The sequence below is a fragment of the Calliopsis andreniformis genome, chromosome 7 (assembly GCF_051401765.1).
Source record: "Calliopsis andreniformis isolate RMS-2024a chromosome 7, iyCalAndr_principal, whole genome shotgun sequence".
Lineage (NCBI taxonomy): Eukaryota > Metazoa > Arthropoda > Insecta > Hymenoptera > Andrenidae > Calliopsis > Calliopsis andreniformis.
Genome location: NC_135068.1, coordinates 10,345,626 through 10,366,619, shown reverse-complemented (window position 1 = coordinate 10,366,619; position 20,994 = coordinate 10,345,626). Strand labels below are relative to the sequence as shown.

At 38.0% G+C, this 20,994-nt stretch overlaps 2 protein-coding genes and 1 long non-coding RNA gene across 9 annotated transcripts; 2 read left to right on the top strand and 1 right to left on the bottom strand.

The window, feature by feature from the left end:
• The first annotated feature begins 744 nt into the window (after window positions 1-744).
• LOC143181796 (leukocyte receptor cluster member 8) lies at window positions 745-6,607 on the top strand. 3 transcript variants are annotated; one of them, XM_076382406.1, is made up of 7 exons: window positions 745-868; window positions 963-1,098; window positions 1,765-2,183; window positions 2,325-3,499; window positions 3,990-4,323; window positions 4,404-4,611; window positions 5,257-6,607. In XM_076382406.1, exons 2-7 carry the CDS (start codon window positions 1,031-1,033, stop codon window positions 5,417-5,419), a joined length of 2,367 nt encoding a protein of 788 aa, XP_076238521.1. In that variant the 5' UTR covers window positions 745-868; window positions 963-1,030; the 3' UTR covers window positions 5,420-6,607. The 3 variants fall into 3 exon arrangements, with proteins under 3 accessions (XP_076238521.1, XP_076238520.1, XP_076238518.1); XM_076382405.1 differs by having other exon boundaries at window positions 755-868; window positions 960-1,098; XM_076382403.1 differs by having other exon boundaries at window positions 777-1,098.
• A 626-nt stretch (window positions 6,608-7,233) lies between these two features.
• Window positions 7,234-20,443, bottom strand: Pka-r1 (protein kinase, cAMP-dependent, regulatory subunit type 1). Of its 5 annotated transcripts, none has more exons than XR_013002339.1 (6): window positions 20,222-20,443; window positions 11,679-11,988; window positions 10,144-10,410; window positions 9,866-10,069; window positions 9,042-9,306; window positions 7,234-7,427 (listed from the first exon to the last, which is right to left on the bottom strand). XR_013002339.1 is itself a non-coding variant. In XM_076382411.1 (5 exons), exons 1-5 carry the CDS (start codon window positions 20,384-20,386, stop codon window positions 9,134-9,136), a joined length of 1,119 nt encoding a protein of 372 aa, XP_076238526.1. In that variant the 5' UTR covers window positions 20,387-20,442; the 3' UTR covers window positions 7,234-9,133. The 5 variants fall into 5 exon arrangements, 3 of the variants coding, with proteins under 3 accessions (XP_076238526.1, XP_076238529.1, XP_076238528.1); XR_013002338.1 differs by having other exon boundaries at window positions 7,234-8,438; window positions 20,222-20,442; XM_076382411.1 differs by having other exon boundaries at window positions 7,234-9,306; window positions 20,222-20,442.
• LOC143181805 (uncharacterized) lies at window positions 15,154-16,135 on the top strand. Its single transcript, XR_013002343.1, has 2 exons — window positions 15,154-15,290; window positions 15,379-16,135. It is a non-coding gene; the product is annotated as an uncharacterized LOC143181805 (long non-coding RNA).
• Window positions 20,444-20,994: the final 551 nt, after the last annotated feature.

Below are 20,994 nucleotides of genomic sequence, written 5' to 3'. Positions count from 1 at the left end.
CAAACTTTTCTAACAAGCATTAATCATTAAATTCATAGAAATTGAACGAAATTCTGCAATAAACATGTGGAAATATGTTGAAATTAAAGAATCATACCATTAGAAGTGGTCAAAAACCGCTAGGAACTGGGTTAAACTCAATTAATCGGAGAAGAATTTCGCACCTCTAACTCCCAGCGTGTCCACGAAGGGAATAATATGGCGGGCAATTCGAATACACAATATGGCTACCGAATTGAGCTATACTTAGTTTCAATTCCTACCGCTGTAAGCACTACGATCGCTTTCTGTAGCTTGTTGGTAATATTGGGAATGACACTAAAATGGTAATGGCGTTCCAAATATAAATGTATATAAAATATACTGATATTAAGTATATAGGGTGTTCATTAAAATAGTGTGTGACTTTTCAAGCATTTGTCGACCAGCTACAAATTGAAATATTCAAAATTATTTAAGACTGTTTTAATCGCCAAATGTTCCTCCATTGTTTCAATCGCTAAATGTTCCTCCATCCAAATGTTCCATCGCTTAGTATCTCTACAGGGTGGTCAGTTTATCTGGAACCTCTCCAAGTTTTGGAGAAAACATTTACTCTAAATCCTATTAGCAATTTATCATTATTAGTGCTGCAAAAACGCGTTAAATGGTTTCCAGTTTAACTGACACCCTATACTTTTTGGTCACCCTGTATATACACCGATAGTGCTGCCCCCTGACAACGAAGGCTCGCGTAAGTACACCATCATCACCATTTTAACTCGAACCAGGTTGAATCGTTACATCCGATGCGTAACGGGTTCGTTTAGAGTGCGATTTCGATCCGTGAATATGTTCTAATAAGTCTTCTGCTTGGACAGATTCGTGGGTAATGCAAAACGCGTATACGGCAGTGAAAAAAAAAACCGTAAAGTGTAAAATAGTTTAAGCAATTCTGATCTTTTTCCTCGGTATGTCAGAAGGCGAGGCTACAGCGTCGCAGAAGAAACAGCAGCCATTTCAGCAACAGCCACAACTTGGAGTAGGCTCAATGGCGAATATGGCATGGCAATATCCCTCGCCAAATAATATCCACAACATGTTCCCTCCATATCCGGGGTAATTTCTTCTGCCCATTAATAGAGTCGTTTTATTTCGAGCTTGTTGCACAACTAGCCCAATGAATCATAGTTATGCATATGAGCCGAGAGGATGATGTAGCAAGGAACGCAAATAGACGTAACGTTCATCGATACCGCCCCAATGGCTCTTTACTTTGACCTAATTCTTGTATCGTGATCCGATTTGACCAGATACAAGGGTTTCGTTGGTATCGATTAATCTATTGCTGGATGAGATGAGAAATGGAGTATGGAAAATTAACGGAATTAAATACGTCGACTGTAATTGCATTTTTTGCGAGGAGGGGGGAGACTGCATTTCTATAATTAAAACAGATAGACTTTGAATATTTAGGAAATTAGAGATTGAATATTGGAGTATCTAGAAATTCGACAATTTTTTGGCATTAGTGTATCAGAAAATGGAGGACATTTTTGATAAGTAGATACTAGACCCAAAGTAATAAAAAAATTCGTGTACATGTACACCCAGAAATCTCTAGTTTTTTAATTATATATTATTTTATGTTGCATAAGATATTGGAGTAAAAGCCACAAAGAAAATGAAAAAAGTTCAAATGCACATGTGCCTAGAAACTAATAATTTTTTGCTTACATATTATTTTATATTGCAGTCGTACTAATCATTATTAAATCTTTGCAGACAGTTGTATGGACCTGGATACCAAGGTGTACCTCATCAAGGGCAAATATTTAACTATTATCATGCAATGATGCCTGGATATGGACAACCTTTTAATCCTCAGCAGATGCAACAGCAACAGCAGCAGCAGCAGCAACAACAGCAACAGCAACAACAACAGCACCAACAGCAGCAGCAGCAGCAGCAGCAGGGGAACAACCAAGGGAAACAGCTTCACCAGCAACCACCTGTACCTGGAACACCAATGTCTTTGGATGACGACTCTGACCTGCCACCTCTGCCACCTGGCCCTCCGCCATCTGTGCAGACGTCTCAGCAGCACAATAACCAAGTGCAGCAGTCAATGCAGCCTCATCCAGGATATATGTACAATTCTTTCCCCTATGGGACTTGGAACGGAATGCACAGTGACATGTCTCGTAAGTTTTGCTACTGCTAACATATTGGCATTAGGTGTTTTCATAATTAAAATTTATTTACTGTTGGGTGACACTGATGAATAATTCAAATGCGAAGAAACATTTCGAAGAAGCTTTTAATACGTTTCCTCCCTTTTCCAGAATACAACAATCAGATTCGTTTTAACATACAAAACAAGAAAAACGGCCTAGCATTCACTCCCTCAGGGAACAGTGGGGCAGCGAAGAAAAAACGTAAGCGGAACAAAAACTTAGCGGCTCAATTCAACACTAGCTTTCAGGCGAACAGTCCGACGACCACTTTCGTCCCGGGTCCCAACTTGAAGACCGAATTACCGCCCCTACCTCCCGCGCAGCGTGAAGTAGCAGCCCCCCCTCCACCAACAGAAGAATCCCCTGCCCCTACTCCACCCGCCACCACGACTGTAAACGCAACTCCTAGTGCTGGTGCTCCAGCGGTAGGTACCCCCTCTGTCGTGACAACCCCTAGCCCGGTCGGCGACTGGCCCGACAGCCTGAAGAACTACGTGAACCGCTGTTACGAGAAGTGCAAGACGGCGGTGGACAAGGACCAAGTCGAGATCATACTGAAAGGGAAGATCACGCGCGCCGCGAACGACGGCTCGCTCTGGGTGAAGGACTGGGACCAGGAGCCTCTGCCCAGCATTCACAGCGAACGCATGACCATGACGATAAAGCCACAAAAGCCGGCGTTAAAGTTGAGCAATTTGGCGAATCCGCTGATGAATGCGCAGGGAGGCTTGCGCAAGCCAGGTCTCTCTACTTCTCTCGGGGCTCGGCTTGGCGCGCGTCTCTCTGTCGCTCACAAACGATCGAGGTCAAGATCGAGGACTAGATCAAGATCGAGGTCGAGATCAAGATCGAAGTCGAGATCGAGGTCGAGGTCGAGGTCCAAGTCGAGGTCACGTTCGAACACACGTAGCCCGCCGTCATCACGAAAGTACAGGCGTAGCACGTCATCCTCGTCGAATGTTAGCGATCGGGAGCACGATTATAAGTTGTTAAAGGCGAAAAAGTCGGCTAAGAGCAAACAAAATCACGGCAGCAAGAAAACAAAGAAGACTAAACAGATGAAATCACATTTCTATTCAGAGTTTGGTTTAGCTACAGGCAACGCTGAGGAACTAGGATCCAAGGAGAAACTGCAGCAACGCGCTGCGAGATTCAACGACAGTATTTCTAGGACGATCACCAATGGCGTTAAAGACGATTCAGCTGCAGACTTTGATTTTACTGGACTTCACATTGTTGGAGTGTGCAAGGATATAGAGAAGCCATATTTGCGTTTAACATCCGTAAGATTCTTTTCTTTTCTTTAGGTGAGGTTCTAGAAAATCTACCTCCTCATTGCGTTTTGTAGAAATCTACATTTTGAACTTTTTCCTATCCTACAGAGTGTTCGATAGGAACACTATAGGAAATATGTTGTGTATTTGCACATGATTGGATGAAATCGCTGAAGAGGCAGCTTTCCTAGAACTTTACCTTCCCTTTAATTGAATCAGTAGGTTTTGCAATGCTTTTGAACTCATTCGCAAGGAATAACAAGCTAGAATCTTTTTAATCTAGTTTAAAAATAGGTATCTCCTGAAGTCTGTGTTTAAGTGTTCATTAATTCACTTCCACTCCACAGTGTCTCAGTATTGCAGAAAATTTCTTAACATATCTTATCCACAGTGGCTAGAAAACACATGCCTTACGAATGGGTTAAAACTACCACTTCAATTCTTCCTAAATCTAATGAATAATTAAAAGAATTTGAATTGAACACGTTTGGTGTTGCAGGCCCCAGCCCCTTCAGCTGTACGACCGGTAAGTGTACTTCAAAATTCTTTGGCACATGTGAAGAAGCGCTGGGTGGCCGATCAAGACTATAGATATGCTTGCGATCAACTTAAATCTATTCGTCAAGATCTTACCGTCCAAGGTATAAGGGATGCATTTACAGTCCACGTGTATGAAACGCACGCTCGTGTAGCTTTAGAAAAAGGCGATCACGAGGAGTTCAATCAGTGTCAGACACAATTGAGGATGCTGTATCAAGACGTTGGCGGAGAGAATCGGTGTGAATTTGTCGCCTACCGAATACTGTACTATATTTTCACAAAAAATACTCAAGGTAAGAGCTCACTAAAAAGATAAAAATATTGAAATTTTGTAACAAGGACTGTTGAGAAGAATGGAATATTCTTGTTACAGATTTAACAACAATTTTAGCAGCCTTGTCGAAAGAAGACAAAAATGATGAATGCATAAAGCATGCATTGAAAGTTCGCTCCGCTTGGTGGCTCGGTAATTTTCATGCATTTTTCAAATTGTACACCTCTGCACCAAGGATGGCGGCTTTCCTTATGGATTGGTTTGTCGCCAGAGAACGCAAGAATGCACTCAAGTGCATGATAAAGTCGTACGTACTAGATCCTTTGCTGGTCGTTATTTTTCTATACTTCAAATACTTCCAATGCATATCTAATATTTTGCAAACGTTGATAACGTTTATGCAGGAAAATGTCTTTTTACAGATCACTTTTCGTATTTCCTTTTCTATTGCATAGAAGTTCAATATCGCGAATATTTATTTTACACCTTTTTAGCAAAGTTAAAATTCTCGAAAGAAACCATTTTTTTTATTTTTTTTTTTTTTTTATTTTTTTATTAGCGAACTTAGCTCAATTCTTTGCTAATATTCGATACCAAATATTCTGTTTCATCTGAATCTTTTTTATAGTATATATTTCTACTTTTTTTTACCAATTCAACAGAAATTCAAATATATTTCCGAACATTTCTTGGAAATATGTTTGATCTCAATCTTGAGAGTTTATCCCTTTTCCAAGACACTTTCTACATAGGTTGACATCGTAATGTGGAGGAGAGTGGACGTTGGCAAATACTTCTTTAACACTTATAATCAAACATAGATTTCTGTTACAGGACATCGTAGCCGAAAAAAAACTATCTATTTTATACATAGCTATTTCCTTATTATTTTTTTTCTTTTCCATGTGTTTTATATACCACTGTCTAACGATGCATTTCTTGTACTGTTTAGCTACCGGCAAAATTTGGCGGTTGATTTCGTCGTAGCAGAATTGGCCTTTGAATCTTTGGACAAGTTTTATGAATTTGTGAATGAATTCGGGTTGGTTTATGCTGATCCTGAACAACATCTAATCGACTGCAAGACAAGCAGTGGTTCTCTAGGTGCTTGGTAAAGCAACATCACTCTAGCTTTTCATGGGAAGACGTATAAAACAAAGCCAAATCGTGCCACCCTAAGCCACAAGTTCTCTTGTGGGGCACGCCGTGTGCGTATATGCATATGTTCCCCGATATATGCGTATGTCACTGCACATACATACGCATATACATGTGCATATATCCTGATACACGTTATCCTGTTACCGATCGTTCTTCTTGCTATCCTCCCAATCATTTCTCGGTTGGTCGACGTCGATGGGTCGAGCACCACTTTGTAAATGAAAGTTTTCTCCACGATCTGTACATACGTCAACCTCTACACTGTTCATATACCATAAGCCACGAACGAAGAATCCTCCATGGGGCTAGAAACAATTGTACAAAGAATAGGATGATTCTGAGTCATCCCGTAACTACCTCAATGAAACTCGGTATGAAGCCGAGGATCATAGTGCGTCGTTCGAAAAAAAAAAGCAGCAAACACTGAAGCAAATCTTCTGGAGAAGTCTCGCTTGGTCGAGCTTCCGTTTCTTCAACAGCCAGTCCTCCCTTTGTTAATCTTGTTACGTGTTTTTTCGTGTCGTGTCCAATGGTCTCTTTTAAATATTGCTCACGATGGAACCGGAATTCTTTATTCGCCAAAATGCTTCTGTACTTCAAGGGGGAGCTTCGAAACCCCATCACGAGGATCGTCGCGTGTATATATGAAAGCGCAGTGATTAGGAGTAATTAAATATTGAGCTTGTATGGAAGAAGATTATCATGTTAGACACGAACTGGTCATTAGTGGCTTCTCGGAGATTGGCGGATTTGGAAAGCAAAACTGGCATCGCTGCGCTGAGGAGAAGGAAACCTGAAGAAGAAGAGTTTTATTGTGTTTAACGATTGAAGGCATTGACTCTGAGGAGAGGCGTTCGACGTTTAACACACGCGCGTTCAAGGATGCAGCAGTTGGGAACTTTTAACAGGACTAAATCTCTGGTACCAAATGCCATTCGCGTGTGATCAGTGATTATTTTTTATATTTTTAAGTGTTCACCACAGGACAATGTTTTTTCTCCCTTGGTAGTTGTTATTGATTCTCGGTTGGGAATATCGTATGAAGCACACAGGGGTTACAAGGTCATGAGAAGAATAGACTTTCATTGTACGGTCATGTTTCAATATGGATGTTGTGCATAATAAATTATTTAATTTTCGGATCTTGTGTTGGTTTTGATGCACTTTGTACTAAAACCTGCAGATTTACAGAAAGTTTCAAGTATATGAAGACCGCAGGAGGAGAACTTGATGAATCACATTTTCTAAATTTAATAGGAGAGCAATTTTAAAATTCGAAACATTACATTAACTTCAAACTAATAAAATTGCATTGTTATTCGATTTTTAGATTATATGTTTTTTCATGTTTGGTGTTTGTTACAGCAGTTATGTCCCTAACTTGTTCGTAAACCTTTCTTGATTGATCAGTATTTTTCTCTATTAACAATTATTTTTTTCATATTGTTTCTTAGTTAAGTCTTAACAATATCCACGAATAAATTTTTATTAAAATAATACAATAATAAAAAATCAGGTGATCAGGGCAGCCAAAGTTCTCCAATAAAATTACTAGAACCTAATAACTTAGAGTTTCTCAATGACTCATCAAATTATCCTACTGTTTCATATGAATCTGTCAATTTACTTCCCTGTACACCCATTGTAAAATTGATTGTATGTTGTAAAAACAGGAAATCGACAAAAATGGACTCATCAAGTTCTTCCCCCACGGTCTCCGCATGTTGATTTAGGATATTTTTGTAAAATAATGCTGTTAAAAAGTTCATTATTGTTTAACGTTTTAATTTATTGGTAATTCTTGTCAAAGTCTTTGTTTCCTTCGTGTCATTCAGTATATCAGAGATTTGAAGTTGTACTCTCGTTATGGTTCAGTAATATTACTGATAGAAATTTTATACTACAAATAATCGTATATGCCCATAAACGCTGTTACTAATGACGACATCCCTTCACATGTAACTAGCAAAAAATAAACGTTTTGTTAACAGTGTTTAACAAATTTAGCACCAACAAGATATACGGTCTTATTTACGAGATTCAAACTAGCAAATACTAAACAGCAACTCAACTATGCTAAAGCCTAAAATACGAAGCTATTTGCATATTATTAACTTAAATTTTGCTTAATATTTTCCCTGAAATTATAAGCATGAATATATCAACGAGGCAGTTAATAATATGTAAATTCATCCCTTGCCATTGATGCGTTTAGTCTGAGATGCAATTATAATCTGCATCAATGACTAGAAATGATTTCATCGATAAATAGAATCTTTGGTTAAACTTTCTACTGCATAATTCAATTTTTTAAGAGGATGCAAACCTAAGATGCTATAAAAACTATTGGAAAACTGTTTGATGCAATGAATCTGCTTTATTATGCAGTAAAAAATAGGTAAATACAACTGCCTCGAGAATCAGATAAATGCCGAAATGATTTGATCCAAAAATTGTATCAAGCAACACAATGCCATCTTTACTAATTCATGTCTTGGGAGAATCATTCTTAATTCTGTGTATAGCACAAGGAATATCTTATTATTCTACTGCTTGATACAAGCTTCCAAAGGGACCTTCTTTACTGATTTGATGCATTTTTTGTGCATATATTCTTGATAAAATTGTGCAAAATTACGTACCAGAGCATCTACTCTACTTAGACTCAATGTTATACAAATACTCAGGTTTAAATACTTTTCCTTTTATATTTTTTTTCCCAGACCGTACACGTATATATATATGTATAAATTAACAATCACTACATCACGAAATGCATATTATGATCATACTTATAGCAGACATTCTTACAGAACGATCAAATTCACTTCGATAAGATTTCAAATAAATAAAACAGAAACGAAATACTGCCGTAAGAAACACGGAGCCTCAGAATTCTGATTCCGAATACTTAACACAGTTAGATTTTTTATGCGTCCCTTCGAACGAATCTCGCCAATCCTTTCCACTATCCTTAAGAAACATGTAAAAGAGATTACGTTCGATTCGTATAGCGTCGTGTTGCGAGTTACAAAGTACGTAATAACTCAGTTTTATTACCCAAATTCTAGAGGGTGTCCCAGAAATGGTGGTCAAGGAGCAATTCTACGTGGAAAAATAAGTCGAAAATGTAAGATAACCGTGTTTGATATTCTCTCGAAAACGAAACACGATACCAAACAATTATTTCTATATTTTTGATTTATCTTTACATGAAGAATTGCCAGATTTATGCTCGGACCACCAGTTCTGGGACACCCTGTATACCACTGCTGTCTTTCAGGAACACATGCTCTATACACTAGTCAATCTGGGCAACTGAGGCCTGTTTACGCAAGCAGAGTGAAGAACGATAATGAAAGAAATAATCACTGAAGGATTTATTGAGATACTGAACAATGTGAAGAAACTAACTATAAATCTTTCTCATATTTTCAGCATCCCATTGCTGTGCCACAAATCACTCGAAATTTCGACTAAAGACAGTAGAGAAATATCACTTTGTTTAGACGCACGTGTGCCCAAAAGACAGCCAAATATATACAATTCCCAGCTGACAGTGCAGTTATTACTTACATGTTACTCAAATGAAAAAGTGTTAACTGCATGTTAACTATGGTTTCGTAAAAAGAAATCAGGGTGACTAATGGCGTTGTCCAGAGAGTAATTTATACGGAGAGGGACACGAAACTGTTATACTGGGTAATGTTGCGTTTCAGAATATCCGCGCAGGGGCCTAAGACTCGCTCGAACCTTGCCCTATCGAGTTTCACGCACTTCAAGGGACCTCGCGCCACCACTGTCGCTGCTCTTGGCCTGTCTAATAGCAGAGCTATTTCACCTGTAACCAAGCCACAGAATATTTCACTCGATTATCCACAATATTGTCCTACTATGCAAGAATTTCCTTCTGCGAAGTTCCATTAGCTAAGCAGCCTTAGATTTCTTGCAATTTCTTGTTCAATTTTATGTAGAGTACATAATTCTGTATAAAAATGATTGGTACAGTAAAGCAAGCTCAAATTCCAATACAAATATTTCACCTATATCCAATGAGCCAAGTCTACTAATCATCTTGAAAAACAGAGTGAGCTAAAGATACTGAAAGCTATTTGAATTCAAGCTTTTTCCTGGAATAAAATCTTCATTTCTTAAACAAGAATTCCAATGAGGACTCCAGAGTCTATTGTCATCATGAAACTACTGTAATTTATTTAGAAACTTGACTTCCTAACCTCTATATATTTTTCTCTTCTAAAGCTGCGTTTAAATTAGGCAACTTTTGGTCGAGTAACCGAGTCGATGAACTTAAAGTCAATCAAAATTGTCGTTTCAAGTTGAACATCGGTTGTCAGACTAAAAGTTGCCTGATGTAAGCGTGGCATAAGCAAGACACTCACCGAAGTAATCAGATGGCCCTAAACGCCCAACCTCCGCTGGTTCCTCGCCCTCTGATCGCTGCTGAAGAACCACCGCGGTTCCTTCGACAATTATATAAAAGTCTTCGCCAGGTTCACCTTGCCGAACTATAGTTTCGCCATCGTCAAATGCCACAGGCTCTAAAGCGTCAGCCACCGTGAGTCGTTCCCACTTATCCAAAGATTCTAGAAATAGGACGAGTTTTAGAGACATTATCCAACTTTTGGCACAGTCTCCACTGGCAAGTTTCGTCGCTCACCTAGAATTGAGACCCTGGAGAGGAATTCTTCATACATCTTTCGTTTCCTTATGGTGGAGCCCATGAGAATCCTGCGGTAGGAGTCTCTATCGATGCCCCATAGCTTCACATCTGTTTTTGCTCGCACAGTAGCTGCGCGAGGGGTTCCATAGATCAACGCCAGCTCTCCAAAGCTTCCGCCTTCGCCGATCGTCGTGGCCAATTCCCCGTTCACGAATATCTCGACCTCGCCTTGGTCGATCACGTAGAAATTGTCGCCCTCGTCACCTTTTCAAAATATTACCGTTTTCAATTATGGAATTAGTCCTCGAAACTAACATTGCTGCTAACCGAATTTTGGGAAAAACTTCGCCAACTTTCACTGACGATAACTCCGCGAGAAATCTTTGTAAGAGCATGATTTTTCTTTTAAATTGAAGTATAAAGTCTTCAGTTTAAGACACTATGTCTACATTTTGAATTTAATGCAGCCCTGCTACTGTAATCCCTTAAATCTGAGGGTATGTTTGTCGTACTAAAAATAGCAAAGATTGAGGAGATGCAGTAACTTACTAAAATTTTTTTCGAAGAAGCCGTTTGCAGCAGCATAAAGCTCGAACCTTCCCCTGTATTTAAAAAAAAAGATCAAGTCGCTGCGATTTTTTTTCGCGAAATTACAGCACTTTGAAGCAGACCTTGCATTTTTGTAGTATGTCGAGCGGTGGCAATATATGGCAAAAATACAGGGTTTACTTTAAAATGCTGTAACTTTGCGAAAAAAAATTGCAACGATCTGATCTTCTTTTTAAATTAAAGGGGAAGGTTTATATTTTAAGACACTATGTCTCGATTTTAAGTTTATTTCACTTTTACTACTAGAAATCTTTAAATCTCAGGGCCTATTTTTCATATAGAAAATTGCAAAATTTGATGGAATGCACAGACTCGCGAAAATTTTTTTCGAGGATTCCGTTTGCAACAGCTTAAAGTTGGGTCCTTCCCCTTTAATTTAAAAAAAAGATCAAGTCAGTGCGATTTTTTTTCGCAAAGTTACAGCATTTTAAAGTAAACCCTGTATTTTTACCATATATTGGCACCGCGCGATATGCTGCAAAAATGCAAGGTCTGCTTCAAAGTGCTGTAACTTCGCGAAAAAAAATCGCAGCGACCTGATCTTTCTTTTAAAATACAGGGGAAGGTTCGAGCTTTATACTACTACAAACGGCATCCTCGAAAAAAATTTTAGCAAGTCCCTGCATTTCCTCAAACTTTCCTATTTTCAGTACGACAAACATACCCTCAAATTTAAGGGATTACAGTAGCAGGGGTGTACTAAACTTAAAATCGAGACACAGTATCTTAAAGTAAAAACTTCAAGCTTCAATTTAAAAAAAAAATGATACTGCTATGACGATTTTTCGCGGAGTTATCATCAGTCAAATTTGGCCAATTTTTGCCCCAAATTTCTCTTAGATGCATCAAACTCCACAGTCCAATAATTACGTTTTCACAGGGTACAACTATCCACAGACTTGAAATGACTCTAAAATAGGCACCTTGTCGTATGATAGCCTCTCCAGGTAAACAAGTAACAGGAAACATAGCGTCGAATATGTCTGAGCGCTCGTTCTCATCTAGGTGGGCGAAAAGGACGTTTTTGGCGATGGCCTTGCTGAGAGCAGCCATTGTCTTGTAGTCCTTAGGCACAACTTTCTTGACATAACTGGTCGCGTCCTCTTCGGACACTGGCTCAGCGGAAATGCCCCCTCTGCGCCTTGGAACTTGAGGACCCTGTTGACCAGCAGGGATATCCTCTGTGTCTTCTGGACTGGTTGCAATCTGTTGTTTTGCATCGTGAGCCTGCTCCTGAAAATAAGAAAAATTCATTTAATATTGTTAAAAAATCCATTTCTTCAAGATTTTTTATTGAAGAAAGTATATGATGAATTATTTCCAGTCTTCCTTTATATTTTTATTGCGTATTCATGTAGTTATAGTATTTTTTTACTAAGTATGATTAATTTGTTTAGCAAGAGAAAAAGAAATCCCCTCTTTAAAGAAATTTTCAGGAGGCCTTGGACCTTCAGTTATGAATATTTAAATAAAAATAAAATCCTGAGAGCTCTTTTCTCTTTTTCATAGCACCACTTGCCTGTTGCACCATGTTGAGTGTAGAAGAGCTCTTCCAATAATATAGTTATATTAATCTTGATGCTGGGACACTTTAAGGGCTCGATTTCGATCTTTTTTATTCAGAGAAGAAGAACAAAGCAGCTTCTACGGCTGCACGGGGAATACAAGGAGCTTTTATAAGTCAATTTTATTCACACATGCGCGGGACACTGCTGTACCCTTCCTTTAATAAGATCGTGTACCCTTCTAAACTTTCTGTGTATCTGTATGTGCACATAAGGTCACGTATCGTAGCAGAATCTATTATATACAGGGTGTTCGACAACAGGTGTTACAAATTTTAAGAGGTGATCTACGTGACAATAATCAAGATTAAGAAAACGGAATTGGGGTTTTGGTTTAGAGTTATTAATTGTTGCAAAAATGACACAGAAAAGTTAGTAGAGTAAACCTTTAGTCAGACACAGAGAAGCCAGTAGAATAGGTCTGAAGTCAGACATGGAAAAATCAGTAGAATAAACCTTAAGGCAGACATAAAAAATCAGTAGAATAAACCTTAAGGCAGACATAAAAAATCAGTAGAATAAGCCCTGAGTCAGACACAGACAATTGCAGTGGAATAAGTACAATATTTTAAGTCCTCTATCATTCTCTTCTTTTATTTTCCCTCCACATATTCTCTACTCTATTTTCCAGCCTCGAGTCCTTGACAGACCAAAGTAATTAACTCCGTTTTCTGAATTTTTTAAAACCCCAGTGCCGAAGCAGTGGAACTTGACTGATGTTTAACTTTTTATATTTAAAACATCTCTACATAAATATATTTTCTTTTCTGAATTTGATCGATTTAGCGAATGGAGAGTATTTTTAGCGAAGACTGATACTGAAATGAAGCGTTTCACAAGGGGCTTACGAAAATTCTGGCGGTCAGACCTGCGCTTGTTTATCATCTGGAAGTTGGGTGATTCTTGTAAAATTATACAAGCCTGGATAAAATATTACACGGGGCTTATAAACGATGAGCATAGGCGGGAAGGTAAGCAAATAATGGCATAGGTCACTTGGCGTTTTCACGGATGAGTGCCAGGCTCGTAAATGTGTAGCTAGCTGTATAAAAACATCGAACCGAGCCTTGATATAATACGACGCCGTCTACCTTTCTCCAATTAACTGGTCACTTAATATTGCAATCCTTTCAGTGCTCGCTATAAGAAGTTTCATTCATTCAGGAATTCATCTCGTTAATCAGTAACAGGGAATTTTATTAATTCTCATTCTATTTTTATCTGCACGTACGTGTGCCTCTTTTCTTGTCCTCTTCTCCTACATCTTTCTGCTTTTTCTTCCTATTTTTCTAGCTTTCTGGCCACTTAGTCAGAAGTTGGCGCCATTGGGTATTAAATAAACACAGTATAGAATAAAAGAGATAATTACTGTCGCTTTAAGGATTTACTCTAACATTATTGCATACCCTTTTTTATTTACTAATCTGAGTATTTGTGATTATTCAGTCTGTTTATTTGGAGCAGACAGAAAAAATTCTGTGATTTCGAAAATTTCTTTAAATAAAAATTGTGTTTTTGCATTTCAGTTTTGTAGGCTAAGGAGTCCTTCACCCATCAATAAATAGATAAATAAATAGTGAAACCATTTCTGCTAGCTGTGCAAAGTGGACCACAGATGTTTCATGAAATTAGACGAAAATATGACCATGAGATAAGTCACGTCTGGCTATTTCTATCTCCCCTGTATATATCGATTATTATTGCTATATCACAAGGCAAAACGAACAGGAACGTTTCGTTCCCAAGAGGGAATCACGAAAAATGTGAGAAAATGAAACGTCTCTGCGTTACACGGACGAGTATTTATAAATGCTGGGAACTAACACGCAGACACGAGAGTACAGGGAATGATTAAAATAACACTATCTCGTGAGGAACTGCTCTCCACGCTAACAATAGTATCGAATTAAAAGGAGAGAACAGTGTCAAGATTAGTCGGTCAATGGTCTCAGCACGTGGTGAGGCTCTAATTTATTTGTAAGGGAAGCTTCTCAATTTGAAAATGGCGCCAAAATTGTGGGCTAATACAGGGAGTATTCGCTATAGTCTCGATTCTTCAACGACGTACAAGGAGCATAAAAGAAGCTTTTGAAGTCACTTTGAAGTCACTTCTAAGTCACAAAAGAGGGATAAAGACACTGAGAATTAAATAAAAAATTAAATAGCTACCAATTTTTAGGTAGGAGCTTATACAGCGTAAGGGACGAATTATTTTCTCTTCTAAAGTTACTTTGCACTACCAAGAAGTACCTAAAAAACACACACACACAAAATCATAAGGAACTGAATTTTAAAAAAGAATTAAACATCTACCAATTCCCCAAAACGAGCTTATATAGCATAAACCCTGAATCACTAACTCTTCCAAAATTTCTTCACAAATTCTCCCCACGCACAAGTGCCTAAAAAAGGTCCAGAATTAAAAAAAAATCCTCTCCAACTCAGCAAGTATCTCTAACTCCAACCCAGTGGCGAGCTCATAACAAATAAACCATCTCCACTGTGTTCCAAAAATGAACCTCGAATCCACAATCGTACCTCGTCCATTATTATCTCTGTTCCAGAAGTATCCACAGATTTGGCACGACACACGTTTTCCCTTTCAGTCAGCGATTCCCTGTCGACACTTGTCGCACATGCACATACACACACGCACAGAGGCTCGGTAGAAGCACAAGAGAGTGACGATGGTCGCGAGAGAGACGTCTCCTCGGTGAAAGTTACACGCGCGAGGCGCGAGACGCAAATGTCCTGCGATCGCGACACGTCCGCCTCGGGAGCCGCTTCGGAATTTTCTAAGGCCTCGCCAAATTCGATTAAAGCGCGACACGATCTTTCGCGGAGCGGTTACTTGGGAGGTCGACGCTGCGTGCCAGACGATAAACAATTGCGGGACGCGCCGTCAACTTCGAAATCAATGGTCAAGGGGAGGAAGCGACAGCATACGTATAGGCAACGTTGAGGTGTAGGGTAAAAGACCCAATCACAAGTATAATCCCAGTTCTGTATCTAATTGTAAGAGCTAGGCTGAGCAGAGTCCTCTTTTGTTACTTTTCAGGGGAGCAGGGAAACACATCTGAGTCCCAAGCTAAAGAGTATTGCAGGGTTAAAGACCTAATTACAATTATAGTTGTTATTCTGTACCTGAGAGCTAGGCTGACCAGAGTCCTCTTTTGTTACTTTTCAGAGGAGCAGGGAAACAAATCTGAGTTTCAAGATAAAGAGTATTGAATCGAGTCCCTTTTTGTTATTTTTCAGGGAAGCAGGTAAACAAATCTGAATCCCAGAGCTAAAAAATACTAAGCCACACAGAAAACAAGTCTGGAACCTAGAGTCAAAAGATATCAAATATTAAGTTATGTGGGAAGAAAGTGGGTTTAATTCTTAACTATGGATATCCAATTTTAAGATACACAGACTTTGATTAAGTTTTACCTATAGATGTTAAACCTATTGATAGTAAATATTTCTTAAATTAATGTGATGTTAATTGGAATGTGGAAACAAGATACAACATGTATTCCCAACTTCCCATTGTGAAGGCTTTGATATTTAGATGAGATCAATAATAAAATATATCATACAGAGTCTATCAATCTATGTCAATAGCTAAGGGTTAATATGCTCTGGCTCTAGAGTCCAGAAGTGAACTTAACACACTCTTGCTCTGGGGTGCAGAAATTCCTATTTCTTAATATACCATTTAAAGTAGTTTATGCTATGAAATTTCCTTCACTAATACAGAAACTTAAATAGATTCCTATTCTAGTAAAATAAAAAGAAAACAGTTTTAATTAAAACAAAAAGAAACTGGACTTAAGTTACTGTGCTTCTCAGATACAGAACTGAGATAGTACAAAAACCACTTTGCAAGAAAATCCATGCCAGTGACCTTGAAGACTCTACAAAGAGACTGACCTTGGGTCCCTTGACACCATTAGAATGGAGTCCAGAATATTGCACAGTCGTGGCATCACAATTGGAAGAAACATTTAAGTGCCACCTTTAGGCGGAGCACCCTATACATATAGGGACTGCTCTAAATATAGAATACGCTCGAAATATAACGAGGCACAACCTTAGCCAACGGCCAACGAAAGCCCCCGTGTAATCGCGTCCTCGAAAAATGCGCGAACTGCGCGGCGATCTTCGAGCGTCGCCGGAAGTATAGTCAAGAGCAAGATCTAGCAGTTCCAGTAAAAGAAGATGCCACTTTTTCACAGTTCTAAAAGCAGGCTGAATATGTTCTTAAAAAGGACATTAATTAATAGCATAAGAACTAAAGATCCTACAGTATTTTTTCCTTTCTCAGAAAGAAAAAACAGAAGTTCATAAGAGATATTTTTGTCACAAGTTCTTCAATTGAAAGGAGCATGCCATCTTGCTCAGAAACGTGTCCCTGATTATAAACTCCTGAGAGAGCCGTGAGTTTACAGCGATGAAACACTGTACCCTGCTCCTGACTTCGCGAAATTCAACACGTCGTGTTTATCGTTCCCGCGCTGCCACTGAGGAATGAGAAAATGGTATCGATCATTCGCGCAATGCGTGTGTGGTGGTACGCGATATAGAACAGAAGGAAAGGGGGGCACCTAAATGTCGCCGTTGTTTTCGAAGATACGAAATTCTTGTCAAGGACGACGACGTATAACGCGAAGGAATCTGTAAGAAAGCAGGACTGTATAAGTCACATATTCTCATTTTCGAGGCATTGCTTTTAAAAATACGATTACCAATAATTATCTTATGAACATATTTGCGTTTATCTGTATATAGATATATAGACTGCAAAGTAAATTCTTTTTTTTCAGTAGAAAACGTTATTGTTATTAATTGTGAACCTACTTTTTCTTTTACTCTTGTTTTTAAGAATAGAATTTTTTTTAAGGACTTAGCCTATTGTGACGTCATAAAAAATAGTGGTAACTTTGGGAATTGATTCTTCCTTTCCTTCGTTCTTTCAATGCACTGTTTTCGAGGACATCACAGTAGCTCAGTTTCCTTCTCCTGAAAGTATAGATTCTATTTCTGTAGGCTTTAATTAAAATATAAACTCAAATTTGGAGAAAATGTAACTTACAATGTTTCTTCAATTTAAGCTCACTGAGGAGTTTATAGAGGACATGTCTTCAAGGTCGATTTATGGTCATGGTATTAGTGAATGAGAGAAGACTATATCCAGAATTATTACTGTTTCTATTATGAAACTAAAATTTTTACGATCAGTAAAATCTAGTGCCAATTCTCCTCTACTGATCATCACTCCCTCACTCTCAAGGATATTTAAATCAGATTTAGCATCACATGCTTAAACTTTAACGTCTGGAGTGGACTACTCGAAAATGTTTCTATGAAAAACAGAAGCTTAAATAAATTATACTCACGTTTAAAGAACTACACTGCTCGAAGAATTTTGAGCAAAAATTGGCCAACTTTAACTGACGATAACTCCGCGAAAAATCGTCATAGGATCGTGATCTTTTTTTTAAATTATAGCTTGAAGTTTTTACTTTAAGATACTATGTCTCGATTTTAAGTTTAATGTACTCCAATCACTGTAATCCCTTAAATCTGAGGGCATATTTGTCGTACTGAAAATAGGAAAGTTTGAAGAGATGCAGGGACTTGCTAAAATTTTTTCAGAGGATGCCGTTTGCAGTAGCATAAAGCTTGAACCTTCCCCTGTATTTTAAAAAAAAGATCAAGTCGCTGCGATTTTTTTTCGCGAAGTTACAGCACTTTGAAGCAGACCTTGCATTTTTGCAGTACATCGAGTGGTGCCAATATATGGCAAAAATGCAGGGTTTACTTTAAAATGCTGTAACTTTGCGAAAAAAAATCGCAGCGACCTGATCTTTTTTTTAAATTAAAGGGGAAGGTTTATACTTTAAGACACTATGTCTGGATTTTAAGTTTATTTCACTTTTACTACTAGAAATCTTTAAATCTGAGGGCCTGTTTTTCATATAAAAAATTGCAAAATTTGATGGAATGCACAGATTCGCGAAAATTTTTTTCGAGTATTCCGTTTACAGCAGCTTAAAGTTGGGTCCTTCCCCTTTAATTTAAAAAAAAGATCAAGTCAGTGCGATTTTTTTTCGCAAAGTTACAGCACTCTAAAGTTACCCTTGCATTTTTGTCATGTATGGGCAATGGCTGATGTACTGCAAAATGCAAGGGCTACTTCAAAGTGCTGTAACTTTGCGAAAAAAAATCGCAGCGACTTCATCTTTTTTTTAAAATACAGGGGAAGGTTCGAGCTTTATGCTACTGCAAACGGCATCCCTGAAAAAAATTTTAGCATGTCCCTGCATCTCCTCAAACTTTGCTATTTTTAATACGATAAGCATACCCTCAGATTTAAGGGATTACAGTAGCAGGAATGTACTAAACTTAAAATCGAGATACAGTATCTTAAAGTAAAAACTTCAAGCTTTAATTTTAAAAAAAAGTCATACTCCTATGACGATTTTTCGCGGAGTTATCGTCAGTCAAAGTTGGCCAAGTTTTGCTAAAAATTGTTCTCTACCATTGTATGTATTAAGCTGAGCACATCACGTCACACTCAACATGTACTCGATTTTATTTTCAGCGAAACTCGACACACAACTTTCGAAATGCCGTTTGTTCGGTAAAAATACACTTCGGATATTTGTTACAATGTTAAAAGTTGCGCGCGACTCGGAGCGAAACATTTATCCCGAATTAACTCTGGCCGCGGTGGAAGAAAAACAGATCGATCTATACGTTTCAACTTCTATAGAACTACTGGCGGTAAAATGTTGCTACCTGCCTTTAAGAAACTTTTGTTTACATACAGAAATTACCTGGTCTCCTTTACCAAAATAAACGACCCCACTTTGGTAGTTTATCCTACTTTCCCTGAGCACAAAAAAGGTCACATAAACAAAGTTCGGGAAATTCTGCGATGTAAACACTTTCTGCTTATAATGGAATATTTTAGTAATCCTCAAAGAAATTGTTGAAAATGATTTTCTATGCAGCAATACGCATTCAAGATTTGTTTTTTTTTATCTTAGAAAGGAAGAGTTTCCAGACCTATTGTCTTCTGATCTTTTTTCATTCTTGGGAAGAGAAGAATATGCTGGTAAACTGGGACCACCTACTTCTGTGTCACCCTGTACATTTACACTGAATATTACTCAATTCCAAAATTTCCTAACACTCATTTTGCATTCTTTCGAATCTGGCAATCTCTCCTGAAGCATAAACAACTCGAAGCTCACAGTCCTACTGCTGCGTTTATACCAAGTGAACGAATGCTCATTCTTCTCCCACCTTCAACAAAATTCAATTATTATGAATGAATAAAATCCACAACTGAATGAAAGAATGCTCTTGTCACTTGAATTTCACTGAACTAGGGAACCAATGAGCATTTGTTACTTGGTGTAAACGTGCCATCAGCGTGCATTCCTTACATATCACCTAAAATGAATAAAAAATTAGTTTTTCGCAAACTACATTTCCAATTACTCCAAAAAATTCCTAAAAACACTTGAACCTAATTCCAAAACCCTAGCGCAGTTTCTCCTCCCAGTCTCAACGGAAACCTCTAGAAACATCTACGCCAGCAACTTATGCTAATGACATTTCTTTTTGCACACTTGACACAGTTTCTGTAGCTAGAGCCTCATTATTTCTTTTTCTATATTTACCCTACTGAACGCTGACATGACATTGAAAAGCCAGTATTTACACCAGCAAGAGCAACAAATGGGAGAACGCATAATACGTGAAACTCTACTGTTCTATCGCACAGTTTTCAGAAAAATTGCGTTACCTGCAAAATGATCGAATACTTTCGTGGATTACGAAGAACAAACAAACAAGGGAAATGTGAATGAGGTTATTTAGGCGAATTGCGACTCGGTACTTACCCTCTCCAGTTTCTGAAAATACTCCCTCAAGAAGGATATGGGATTCTCGGGACGCCCTACGCACAACTGCACTATACAGTCCTTCAAAACTTGGGGAATATTGTGCCTCTGTACGTATTCCTCGCACTCTCTGAAACTTTGCTCTTCCTCGAGATTCGCCGCCATATTGATACACAAGTTGTCACTTTATGACAAATATCTTCTTAACGATTCTGTCCCTGGGGCATCGAAAACGCACTTTCCACTTTGACAGCACGATATTTTTATACTAAATAAGCTTGAAATCTCTTGATTGATGTTTTAAAAATGACGGAACTTGAAAAAGAATGATTTTCTGGAAAAACAAGACTATGAGCATAGAAAAAAAATATTAACAAAAAGAGTAGTTCTATGTTTAATCTAATGAGAGTTACTTTATTTGAAGAATTCCTCTGAAAATTAGCAATAAATGATGTTTTTGTTATTATTCGGATAATTTGTAATTTTTATTTGAAGCGCTCTTTGATTGAACTTATGAAATGCATGTGCGAGTTCTTTATTGTTTGCAAGATGATGCAAAAAATATAGTTCAATATCATCAATTATGTTGTGACTAAAATGCACTCCTTTTTTAAAATAATATTTAATTCTGTCATACATAAAAATGAGAAACTTTTTTTGTTTTATTAATTATACTGCAACATATTACCTAGTAGTAAAAAAAGGGAAAATTTGAGACATACAGAAATAGTAATTAGTAGTCTACTGAAATTTATGCACTTACAAGAAATTCC